The 12,321-nt window shown below is 40.9% G+C and overlaps 1 protein-coding gene across 6 annotated transcripts in view; it reads right to left on the bottom strand.

The window, feature by feature from the left end:
• The window catches only part of KLHL3 (kelch like family member 3), a 259,558-nt gene that overhangs the window by 77,404 nt on the left and 169,833 nt on the right, over window positions 1-12,321 (bottom strand). For all 6 annotated transcript variants that reach the window (XM_032336624.1, XM_032336626.1, XM_032336629.1 and 3 more), the window contains one exon: window positions 6,465-6,571. In XM_032336624.1, coding sequence (XP_032192515.1) covers window positions 6,465-6,571 — 107 coding nt within the window. The remainder of the gene's footprint in view (window positions 1-6,464; window positions 6,572-12,321) is intronic.

Below are 12,321 nucleotides of genomic sequence, written 5' to 3'. Positions count from 1 at the left end.
CATTATTTCACTTGATCCTTGTAACAACTCCAGGAGGTAGATATTATTTCCATTTTACAAATTAAAGAACTGACATTTCAAAAGGTATTTACATATAGCTTGTGAGAGAAAGGGCTGGGATTTGCATCTTGGCCTAACTATAGACCGCATTTCATTTCTCATAAATCCCTGTGTAATATAAACCTCACCCTAACTAATGATCTTGATAAAAGTATTCCCAAACAAGGCTTTGGTCCAAATTCTGAGGACAACTTAGTACATAAGGTCTAGGCAAGCAAGAACCAAGAGGGATGAGATCTTGTCAAGCTTATTTGCCAAAACATCCTCGACACCTAACAAAGTCCTTAGCGTATAACAAACACTTAAAAAATACTTGTTGGAGAAAAAAAAAAAAGAAGAAGAAGGAAGAAAAGGGGCTTTCTCTTGATATTTCATAATTCCCCGGACTCCAGCAATTCCTGAGGGGCAAAAGTCAACAAAGTCTTGGTCATTCTTGTTCCTTTCCTCACTTCCACTATACTGACAAAATATTTCTAGAAAACAAAACATGAATCCTCTAAGTCCTTCCATCTTCAAGGTCAATCCAAAAGCCCTCTTCCTGTCTTTCCCAGGAGGTCCCGCCCAGAAAGTTCAGTTTCTGAACTTTCAGAAAATGTCTGTTATTTGCACATTTTTTTAGCCCCCTTACGTTGGTTTGTCATCTGTACCTTGCAGGTACTGTTCTTCCAAAATGAGCATGATCGAGGGCAGATATTTGTTCATTCTTTTGTTTGTTTGTTCATTCATTCATTCATTTACCCACCCATTCATTCATTCAACAAACATGTATCAAACAGTCCCTGTGTGCTAAGTACTGTGCTAGGCCAGAGGACAGCACAATGAGTAAGATAAACCAACAATTACAAAGTATGTTAAATGCTAGAAAAGAGGGCTCAGCTTAAAGGGTTCTTAAGCAGGGATTCCCGGACCTTGAACTACATGTAAAATGATGAGCACACAAGAGCCCATATTTGCTTTTGGGGCGGGGGCAGAGTCCATTGTTTTCATCAGATTGATTCATAATGTTTAAGAACCACTGGTCTAAAATGAGATCTGGAGAAGGAGTCATAGCTATTCAGAAGAGAGGTATAAGTATAAGGGAAGAATACATATTCCAGGCAAAGAGAGGTAAGAAAGAACATGACCTGTTCTAGGCCCCTAGGAAGTTGAGTCTGGCAGAAGCACAGCATGCAAAGGGAGGAATGGGGAGACAAGGCTGGAGGTATAAGCAGGGTCTAGACCACTGGAGGGCCTTGTGAGCCATGTCAAGGAGTTCAGACTTCATGCCGAGAGAAAGCCCCTGACAGATTTGAAGAAGCTAAGGGATACATCAGTTGATATTTGGGATGTGATAGCTATAATGCAGAGAACAGGCGGGAGGTGAGGGAACAAAATAGGAGTCAGGACGACTAGTTCAAAGGCTGCTGGTAGGAAATTAGGTGAAAGATGATGGTGGACTGGACTTAAGGACTAGCTGTTAAACTTCTTTAAGTCCTCAGGATGTACCTTAGGTCCTTGTACCTAGACGTGACTGAGAACCACAAAGAGCCCAGGACAGCAAACAATTCCACACTTCCATCAGGTCAAGTGATGATGGGCGCTCATACCCTGAACCCACGTATTCTTTAAAACTTGGCTCCTTTAACACTATAAGAGGTGTTGTTTTTAATGTATTTGGACAACATGTAGGGACTCACATGGAGTAAAAAATACTCTAGTACACAGGACACATAGTAAAAGGCATAATAAAGAAGACCCAAACTGACTCAGCTATTTGGGTAAAATTAGCTTCCCCGGGGATGGAGGTGCTCCATAGGGAGGAAGCAGGGGCATCTAAAGTATTCCATATTGACAGACAAAGATGGGCAGAGCCCAGCATTGCTGGCCTCTCCAATGACTGTGCTGAAGGAGTGCTAGACTGTTTGAGTGACAACCCACCCCAGATCTTCTCACAAGCCCTCTCCACACCCTCCTGTGAGCACTCAGACCTGTTTCACATTTATTTCAAGTTACCCTCAGCAGGACATGGTCAAGGAGCAGGGCTAATATCTGGAACACTTGGGCAATATGAACTGAGAGGACAAAAAAATAAAAACACGTTAAGCCTGAGTAAAAAGATCGTAATCACACCACTCAAGTCAGAAGAATGTCACGAGTGTTTCCTTTTCATTTTGGCCTTAAATATGCTGATAGAAATGGGCTTAACGAGAGTCAGCTGGGCCTTTTCATAACTAAATTTATGGATTTTGAAGATGAACCTGATCATCAGAACAAAATTTTACAGTGTTACTTTTTTTCGTACCTGTTTACCAAGGTTTAAGCAAAATCAAGGGGCCGGAAAAAATCACAAATCTCATATATTGTCAATGAAAGTACAGGATAGTACAACTATTCTAAGAACTGGATTTATGGCATGTGTTTCACAAGTCTTCAAAATGTGTACACCCTTATTCTTGTGATCTATGCTAGGATATAATCATAAGGTAAATAAGATTAAGAAGCAAAGATAACCATTAGAGTATCACTTAAAATAGCAAAATATGAGAAAGAATTATCTTTTCTAATCAAAGGGGAAATGGATTTTCAATTAGGATATATATGATGGAATCTTATGAAACCATTAAAATGATGATGTAGATGTGATTTCACTGACATGAAGATGTATTGCTGGTTCAATTAAGCCAATTTCATTGAGCACCTACTACATGGAAGATCAAGCCAGGCAGTGAGGACACAGCACTGAGTTCAGGTACAGTTCTTAACTGACTGACCAGAGCAATCAGATATTGAGGAAGTAATGAGACAAGCGCTAATACTAAAGACAAGCATGAAATACCATAAGAGTAAATAGCAAAAGAATTTAACCTAACCCAAGGGGATCATGGGAAAGCCAACCTGAGGAAGTGCTGCTTCAGTGGTAATGAAAAATGAATAGGAGTTAGACAGGCAAAGAGGTTGGGGTGGGGAGAACATTCCAGGGCAATGAACAGCAATTTTTTTTTTAAGTATACACATTACATCAACTGTGTATATACAAGATGAATTTATATTAAAAATTTATTTTGGGGACACCCAGGTGGCTCAGCTGTTTAGGCATCTGCCTTCAGCTCAGGTCATGATCTCAGGGTTCTGGGATCAAGCCCCATGTCTGGCTCCCTGCTCAATGGGGGTCCCGCTTCTCCCTCTCCCCCCTGCTCGTGCTCTCTCTCTCACAACCTCTCTCTCTCTCAAATAAATTTTAAAAAATTATTTTATATCTGTATATATTTACAAATATAAATTCTAAAAGGATATAAACTGTAATATTATATATATGTTGTATTATATGTAACTTTTTATTTTTATTTTTTGGCTTGTCCATGGTTTTCTCTCTCTTTTTTTTTTCCTGCAATGAACATATGTGAGTAGTATTTAGATGGGTAGATAGATGGGTGGGTGGAGAGACAGGCAGATGGCCGGCTGGCTGGCTGGCTGGCTAGATATCTGGAAGGATTCAAGGATGGACAGGAACCAGTTTCAAGGAAGATGTGAGCTGGGGATCACATTAGACTGTTTTATTCTTTATTATTTTCCTCCCTATAATCACTAGAATCCAAGATCTGCTCCAGAAGCATCTTTTCTATCTATTGATAGAATGACCTTGTTTTTGGGTAGACACTTCCACTACCCCAGAGGCAAGTTTACTAACAACAAGTGGGGCCAATATTACAATTCCAAATAGATTTCCTCTCTCAACACTGGACCTTCCAAACCACGCAGGCAAGAGAAAAAGGACTGGCAGAGGTACTTAGTGAAGGTGCAGCTAAATAACTATTGCGAACAAAATGAATTATTTTAAAGACAGACAGATGGATGAGGGAGAGGAGCAAACAAAGAAATAAAAACCTTACTATTAGAGTTTGAAACTACACCATAGAGAATCTAGCTCAAAACTTCCAGGTAGTAAAATCAGCTGGTTTTCTAAACCACCTTTTTTGGGCTACTAATTCCCAGCCCAAGGCTCACTGTGACGTAAGTGTCTTGGTCCACTTGGTAGAGGCACAGGTCCTTTACAAGATGAGCCAACAGGGAGCCCCAGGGGAGGAACTCTCAATACACAAGAGATAAGTCACTCCCAACTAGAACAACTCTTGCCCAGGAAAGGTCACAAACTATGTATTAGGAAGAGAGTAAGAACCCATTCAGCAAAAATTGGGTGCCTGCACTCACCCATTCTCAGCAAGCTCACATTTTTCAAACTTAACTTATTTACTGTCTCCTAAACACCATGCCCTGTGTGGTTGGCTCTGAGGATTCGACTGTGACAAGACATGGTTCTCAGATGCTCAAAGCTCACCATCAACTGTGGAGGCATTTCGTTCACTCACTTAAAAAACATCTGGCTCCTAAACTATGGAAAGAGCCTAGATGTCCATCAACAGATGAATGGATGAAGAACATATGGTATATATATATATATATATATATATACACACACACACATATGTATATATATATATATAGGAATATGTGTGTGTGTGTGTATATATATATATATATATATATATATATATATATATATGAATATTATGAAGCCATCAAAAAAAATCTTGCCTGGCGATTCACAGACCTGTACCCCGGGGATAAAAATACATGTTTATAAAAAAATAAAAAGTTAAAAAAAAAAATCTTGCCATTTGCAATGACACGAATGGAACTAGAGGGTATTATGCTACGTGAAATAAGTCAGAGAAAGACAACTATCATATGATCTCTCTGATATGAGAAACTTGAGAAACAAGACAGAGGATCATAGGAGAAGGGAAGAAAAAATAAAACAAGATGAAACCAGAGAGGGAGACAAACCATAAGAGACTCTTAATCTCAGAAAACAAACTGAGGGTTGCTGGGGGTTGGAGGGGGAGGGAGAGGGTGGCTGGGTGATGGACAGACATCGGGGAGGGTATGTGCTATGGTGAGTGCTGTGAATTGTGTAAGACTGATGAATCACAGACCTGTACCCCTGGGGAAAATAATACGTTATAAGTTAATAAAAAAAAGTCTGGCTCCTACTGTGTACCAAATGTTTAGGATGTGGTAGTAAACAAATCCAACAACACCTCTGTCTTCACAGAGCTTACAGTCTAGTGAGGAGAGAAAGATAAAGAACACATCGATAACCAACAACAGGATTTTTAGAGAGGGGTAAACGTTATGAAAAAATACATAGTGGGGAACTATGGTGAGAGTCATCAGAGGTGGCCTCTCAGAGGAGACATTGAGCTATAAACTGCAGGATGAGGAACGCCTGGGTGGCTCAGTCAGTTAAGCCTCTGCCTTCACCTCAGGTCATGATCGCAAGGTCCTGGGATCAAGCCCTATATTGGGCTCCCTGCTCCACAAGGAGTCTGCTTCTCCCTCTGCCCCTCCCCCTGCTTGTGTGTGCTTTCTCTTTCCATTTCTCTCTCTGACAAATAAATAAAATCTCTTAAAAATTTTAAATTTAAAAACAAAAAACCTGCAGCATGAGAAGCAGCTGATGTACCAGACCCCAGAGCACGGGCACAGCAGACCCCAGGAAACAGACAAGAACACACAGAGGGATAGTGACCACACTCAAAAGTAGCACTGGGTACTTGGCAAACGTGGAGAAGGGACACCTGACCCAGTCCGAGGGTCTCACCCAGCCCAGCTGGCCCTTGGACAGCAGTGATTTGTAGAGCAGGGGAGGTGCTGTGAGGTGCTACAGACAGGAAGCTCCACCCACGGGTTTCGAGGAATTCAGTCTCACATGTGAACTAGTTGGACAGGGCTATTTGGCATGCACAAGAAGCATGGCTTCTCTAGAAAGTTGGCAAAGGTGCTGAAACTGAACGCCAGATGGTGAAAATTCCTGTCTTATTCTCCCCTCCAAGCCCCACCATCACTTCTTCCAAATGTCTTCTACACTCCTATAAAGGCTCAAGGATGTTGGCAGACCTTGCCTGGGAGGAATGGCTAGGGAAGGACAAACTAGTCCAGCATGGGGCAAGGTATCAAGAAGCCAAGTTCCACCAATATCCTGGGTGATCTAGGGCAAGTTCCTTCCCCTTTCTCAGCCTCAGTGTTTCCCATCTGCAAAATGAAAGATCAGAGGCGTGGGGATGAGCCCAAGAGCCTACATGTCTAAAAGCTCCCCTGCACGATTCTGATGCACGCTGAAGTCTGAGGACTAATAAGCTCCGATTCCACCTCTTCTTCCCTCAGAGTGGGCAAGGGGTTACACACCAGGCTGGTTGCATCAAGTCCTCTGTGATGTAAAGCATAGTCTCTGACACACAGAAGCTCCTCCCAGTTCATGTCATGGCATCCTCCTTCCTCCCTCCCCTCATGCCACCCCCCAAAAAGGTTCCCTCAGCGGGGCTGTGGGCCCGTAACTGTGGGTCATTGTTTGCCCCTCACCGTACCTGTGAACATCGCACAGAAGTAGGGGCTGCAGGCTGCCAGGACCACACGGTGGGCTTCTATCTCGACATCTTCCGCCACAATCATCACGTCACACAACAGCTGTTTACTGTAAAACACCAGGGAGGGGACAGCATGGGTCACAGCACCAACGCCCAACCCCAGCTACACAAGGGCATTTTTTTTCCTACCACCCAGATTCCACACTGCCACCATACAAGGCTGTCAGGGACATTTGCCATACTGAGTTAGGCAGGGGGATAAGCTCATTGACTTTCCAAGTCCCTGATGAGCCTGGCGTTCATGCTTTCCTAAGGCACACAGAGAGATCTAACTATCCAGGAGCTGCCACTCCAAGTCTCCTTCTTTTGTTGGCACATCTCTGCTTCTCAACTCTATCTGCTCTGAGACCCTGGGACAGCAGCTCAGAGAGCAACAGGGAAAGTCTGGGGCTATGAGTTGGGTGACTGGCTGAATGCCAAGGAGCATGAGCGTGCCGCTGAGGTGTGCCACCAGCGAGAACATTATCAATCCCCCAAGGGATCCAATTCCTATGAAATACTCGTAAGAGGCCAGCCGGGTCTGGAGGCCTCAAGTATTCATCTTCCCACCCAGATTTAACATTATCACCAAGAAGGTTACTCCTGAACAGCTTAAATACCCTGGAGTTACTCCTGAAACTCCAATCTCTGCAATTACTAAGGCTACTGTAACTACCTTTTTACTTGTCATCCCCACTACACTGCACACTCTGAAATGGACTTGTTTACTATTAGATCCTAGACACCTGGGTGCAAGCCCAGCATTCAAAAAGCCCTACATTTTTGGTAAATAAATGAATAAATGAATAAACTTTAAAAAGGGATCAATCCACACTCATAGACAGAATGGATATCAGACAACTTTGAAGGATTGGAAGGGTGCCACAAGACTGTTTCGACCCAAGAATTTTTCTTCCACCAGCCTTCCAAGAGTTAACATTAAGTTCTACGTGCTAGGCACTGTTCTAAGCACTTTCTTATACCTAATATTTCATTTATTCCTCTCTAAAACCCCATGAGGTAGCGTTATTATTATGCTCCATATTTCAAAAAAGGAAACTGTGGCCCAGAGAAGTACTTTTCTCAAGGTCATACAAAAAGGGAGTAGTGGAAACAAGATTCAAATGCAGGTAGCTAAACCCCAGATCCCATGTTCCTAACGTCTATGGTAACCAGGTTACCACTAATCCTTCCTTCAGAGTGAAGCACTAAATGTGGGAGGGAAGACAGGACAAACACATGTCAGCTGCACTCTAGTGGCAGTGGTTACCTAGGACGCTACTGGACTCAGAAGTCTGAGTCATGGCCGGGTTCCATGTGACAGCGATGAAATGACCAAATAATGGAAAAGACCAAATGATGGACCAAATAAATGATGGAAAAGAAGCTACCTATTTGTCATCTCTGTGTTGCATATTAAGCGTTTGCCAACTATTCAGACGTTAGCCCAAGATTGCTTATCATAGAATCATAAGGCTTGAAAAGGCTGGAGCTGTAAATGCCAGATGATCTATGAAGTTCAGAGAAGTGGCCCAAAGCCACAGAAGGCTGAGTTCTGCATCTAGTTCTGACTCTGGATATGCTACCATAGTGACTCATGACGGGCTGATACTTTGAAAGAGAAAGATAATTATGCCCCATAGGGAAAGGTGAATAGAATAAAGTCCCCAAGAGAAGGTTTCTGGGAAAGGTGAGATCTCTGGGAAGCAAGAGGCAAAACCTGGGGATGAGACTTCACTCCACAGTGGACGGCAGACCCTACATACGAACTTTATCAGAATAAACCAGCTCAACTGGGAAGAGAATTGGCTCTGCCCCTGACCAGCTATGAGAACTTGGACAAACAATCTCACCACGGTATTCTCATCTTTCTTAAAGGGATATCTGCCATGAGTACCAAATAAATTGCAAATGCCACCTGAGAATAGGCTAGTTTTTAATCTGGCCTAAATTTATTGTAAAAATGTATTCCCAACATTTGCACTTAACTTTCATCAAAGATTCTAGGGAGACAATGGAGTTCTCTCATCAGTATTTAAAAGTACAACTTGTCAACTATACTTCAATTAAAGAAAAAAATGACTACCCCCCCCCAAAAATACAACTTGTTGTTGTTCTTGTAATCAGTATTTTAATTAGGAAAAGCAAAACAGATGGGTCAGAAATGCTGAGCAAAAGCTGAGCCAGGTGCTGAAAAGGGAAATGTCAGAGTGGCATGTCTTGCAAAAGCCAGAGGAGCTGATAGCTCATGAACAAATGGGAAAGAGACAAGAAGGAATGAGGAATAAAGATGGAGACTCTAGTTAAGCAGATGAATGAGAACGGTTCTATGGGACTGGAAGTGTATCTGAAGGCTAGAAAAACTGCAACCTAGAAAAATGACCAAGACAAACTCACCAGAAACTCAATGTAAGCTTTGCCTACGAATGGTAATGCCTGTCTACACACTGAAGTGTAACCACTCTGTACGAAAAAGAAAAGCCACAGCTCCAAAGCACTGCATGGCTCAGAAGCATTTCTAATTCCGTTGACTGGAAACCCTATAGGATTTTTTTTTTCTGAGTTGTCACATCCTACTCCAAAGGACAATCTCAAGAAACAAAAAGTAGGGCTATACACTTTGGGATAGCTGTAGGAAGGAAGCTCAGGCCCTGGAATGCAAGTAACCAGGGTTCATGTCCAATGGGTATCAGAATTCAGATGAGCTGTAAACAAGATAATGAATAGTGCTAATAGTAAACATTCAGTAAACGTTAACATTTTTCTTTTTTTTTCCCACAAAACACTTCATTTAAGATTAAATTAGAGCTGCATATTAAACATCTAAGTGGGGTTTATCAAATAGGGAAATGGATATATGAGTCTTAATTTCAAAGGTGGGAGATGGTTAAGAGTTCAGAAGGAAGAGAAAGAACCAGCTAAAGAAATGAGAAAGTAACCACTGAGACAGGAGGGAAACCAAAAAGTTATGGTGTCCATTAAGTCAAGTGAAGAGACGGCTACAAAAAAGCAAGGAATAATCAACTATACCAAATACTGCTGATAAGTAAGAGAAGATTAGGGTGGCAAGCCAGGGCAATGAAGCAACAAAATGAAATAGGACATGAAAATGAAAAACATATAAATTTAAAAGGAAGAAATAAAACTATCTCTACTCATAGATGACATGATTTCATATATAGAAAATCATATAGGGAATCTACCAAAAAATTAATACAAATGAGATTAAGAAGGTTGCAAAATATAATATCAATATACAAAATCAACTATACTTCTATACACATGCAATGAACAAGAAATGATATAAAGAAAAATTCCACTTATAACAGCATCAAATAGAATAAATACTTAAGAATAAACTTAAGGAGGGCAAAACCTATTCTCTAAAATTACTGAACACAGTTGAAAGAAATTAAAGAAGAGGCAACCCTCTCAGGTCCCCTCTCTCTCTGGGAGCTTTGTACTATCACTCAATAAACTTTACTTTGCTGCCCACCAAAACATTTTGAATTAAAGAAGACTCAGACCTCCAGTGTTCATGGATTGAAACACTTAAAATTGTTAAGATGGCAATACTCCCCCAAATTGTTCTACAGATTCAACACAATTTCTATCAAACTCCCAGCTGGCTTCTTTGCAGAAATTGACAAGTTGACCCTAAAACTTATGTGGAAATGCAAGAGATCTGGAATGGCCAAACAATCTTGGAAAAGAACAGAGGTGAAAGACTCATGTTTCCCAATTTCAAAACTTACTACAAAACTTACTACAAAGCTATTATTACATAGTGTGTAATAATAGAAGGATAAATATAAAGATCAATAGAATTGAGAATCCAGAAATAAACCCTCATATTTACAATCAATTCATTTTTAAAATATTTTATCATTTATTTTTTAAATGTTTATTATTGATGTGTAACAGATATACAATGTTGTATTAGTCTCAGGAATGCAACATAGTGATTCAACAATTCTACACATTATAAAAAAAAATTTAAAAAATAAAAAGAATAATAAATAAATAAATAAATAAATTTTTAAAATTAAAAAAAAAACAATTCTACACATTACACAGTGCTCGCCATGGTAACTGTAGCTACCATCTATCACCATACAATGTTATTATATTACTGACCTTATTCCCTATGCTGTACCTTCCATCTCCATGACTTCTGTACTTCAGAAATGGAAGTCTGTACCTCTTAATTCCCTTCACCTATTTTGTCCATTCCCCACTCCCCTCTTCTCTGGTAACCACCAGTTTATTCCCTGTATTTACAAGCCTATGTCTGTTTGTTTGTTTGTTTGTTTTTAAATTCTCGTTTCTTTTAGATTCCACATATAAGTAAAATCATATGGTATGTGGCTTTCTCTGTCTGACTCATTTCCCTTGGCGTAATACCTTCTAGTTTTATCCATGTTGTCACAAATGGCATCTCTTTTTTATGGCTGGGTAATGTTCTAGTCTATATACATATACATAATGGGATGCCCACACGCGTGCGCGCGTGTACTCACACACACACACACACACAAGTCTTCTTCATCCATTCATCTATCAATCGACACTTAAGTAGTTTCCCTATTTGGCTATTATAAATAATACTGGAATAAACACAGGGGTGCATGTATCTTTTCAAATTAAGTGTTTTCATTTTCTATAGGTAAATACCCAGTAGTGGAATTCCTCGATTATATGGTATTTCTATTTTTAATGTTTTGAGAAACTTCCACACTGCTTTCCACAGTAGCTGCACTAATTTCTATTCTCACCATTGGTGCATGAGGGTTCCTTTTCTCTATATCCTAACCAACATTTGATATTTCTTCTCTTTTTGGTACTAGCCATTCTGAATGCTAGAAGGTGGTATCTCATTGTGGCTTTGATTTGTGCTTCCTAAAGATTAGTGATGTTGAGCATCTTTTCATGTGTCTGTTGGCCTTATGTATGTCTTCCTTGGAAAATATTTATTCAGATCTTCTGCCCCTTTTTAATCAGATCATTTGTTCTTCTGGTGTTGGTATTTTTTTTAATTCTAATATTTTATTTATTTGTTAGAGAGAGAGCACAAGCAGAGGGAGTGGCAGGCAAAGCAGGCAGAGCAGGTAGAGGGAGAAGCAGGCTCCCCACTGAGCAAGAAACCCAGCACAGGACTTGATCCCAGGACCATCAGGACCTGAGCTGAAGGCAGATACTTAACTGAGTGAGTGACCCAGGCATCCTGTTCTTCTTGTGTTAAGCTGTAGAAGTTCTCTTTGTCTTTTGGATACAAACCTCCTATCAGGTTTATCATGTGCACGTATCTTCTCCCACTCTAGGGTGCCTTTTCATTTTGTTGATGATTTCCATTGCTGCCCAAAACCATCAATGGATTTTTTTTAATTATTTATTTTTGAGAGAGAGCGCAAGTGAGCGAGACCATGCAAGATCATGAACAGGCGAGGAAAAGGGGCAGAGGGAAAGGGAAAGTCAGACTCCCCACTGAGAGGAAGCCCAACTCAGACTCAAGCCCTGGACCCTGAGATCATGACCGGAGCCAAAGGCAAACACTTAACTGCCTGAGCCACCCAGGTGCCCCCAGTCAATGGATTTTTTTTAAAAGATATTTATTTATTTATTTGACAGAGAGAGGTCACAAGTAGGCAGAGAGGCAGGCAGAGAGAAAGGAAGGGAAGCAGGCTTGATCCCAGGACCCTGAGATCATGACCTGAGCCGAAGGCAGCGGCTTAACCCACTGAGCCACCCAGGTGCCCCAGTCAATGGATTTTTGACAAGGGTGCCAAGACTATTCAATTCAAGGGAAAAAACAGTCTTT

The sequence above is a fragment of the Mustela erminea genome, chromosome 3 (genome assembly GCF_009829155.1).
Source record: "Mustela erminea isolate mMusErm1 chromosome 3, mMusErm1.Pri, whole genome shotgun sequence".
NCBI classification, from domain to species: Eukaryota; Metazoa; Chordata; class Mammalia; order Carnivora; family Mustelidae; genus Mustela; species Mustela erminea.
Note: the sequence above shows the minus strand (reverse complement) of the source record. Positions and strands in the feature narration are given on the sequence as shown.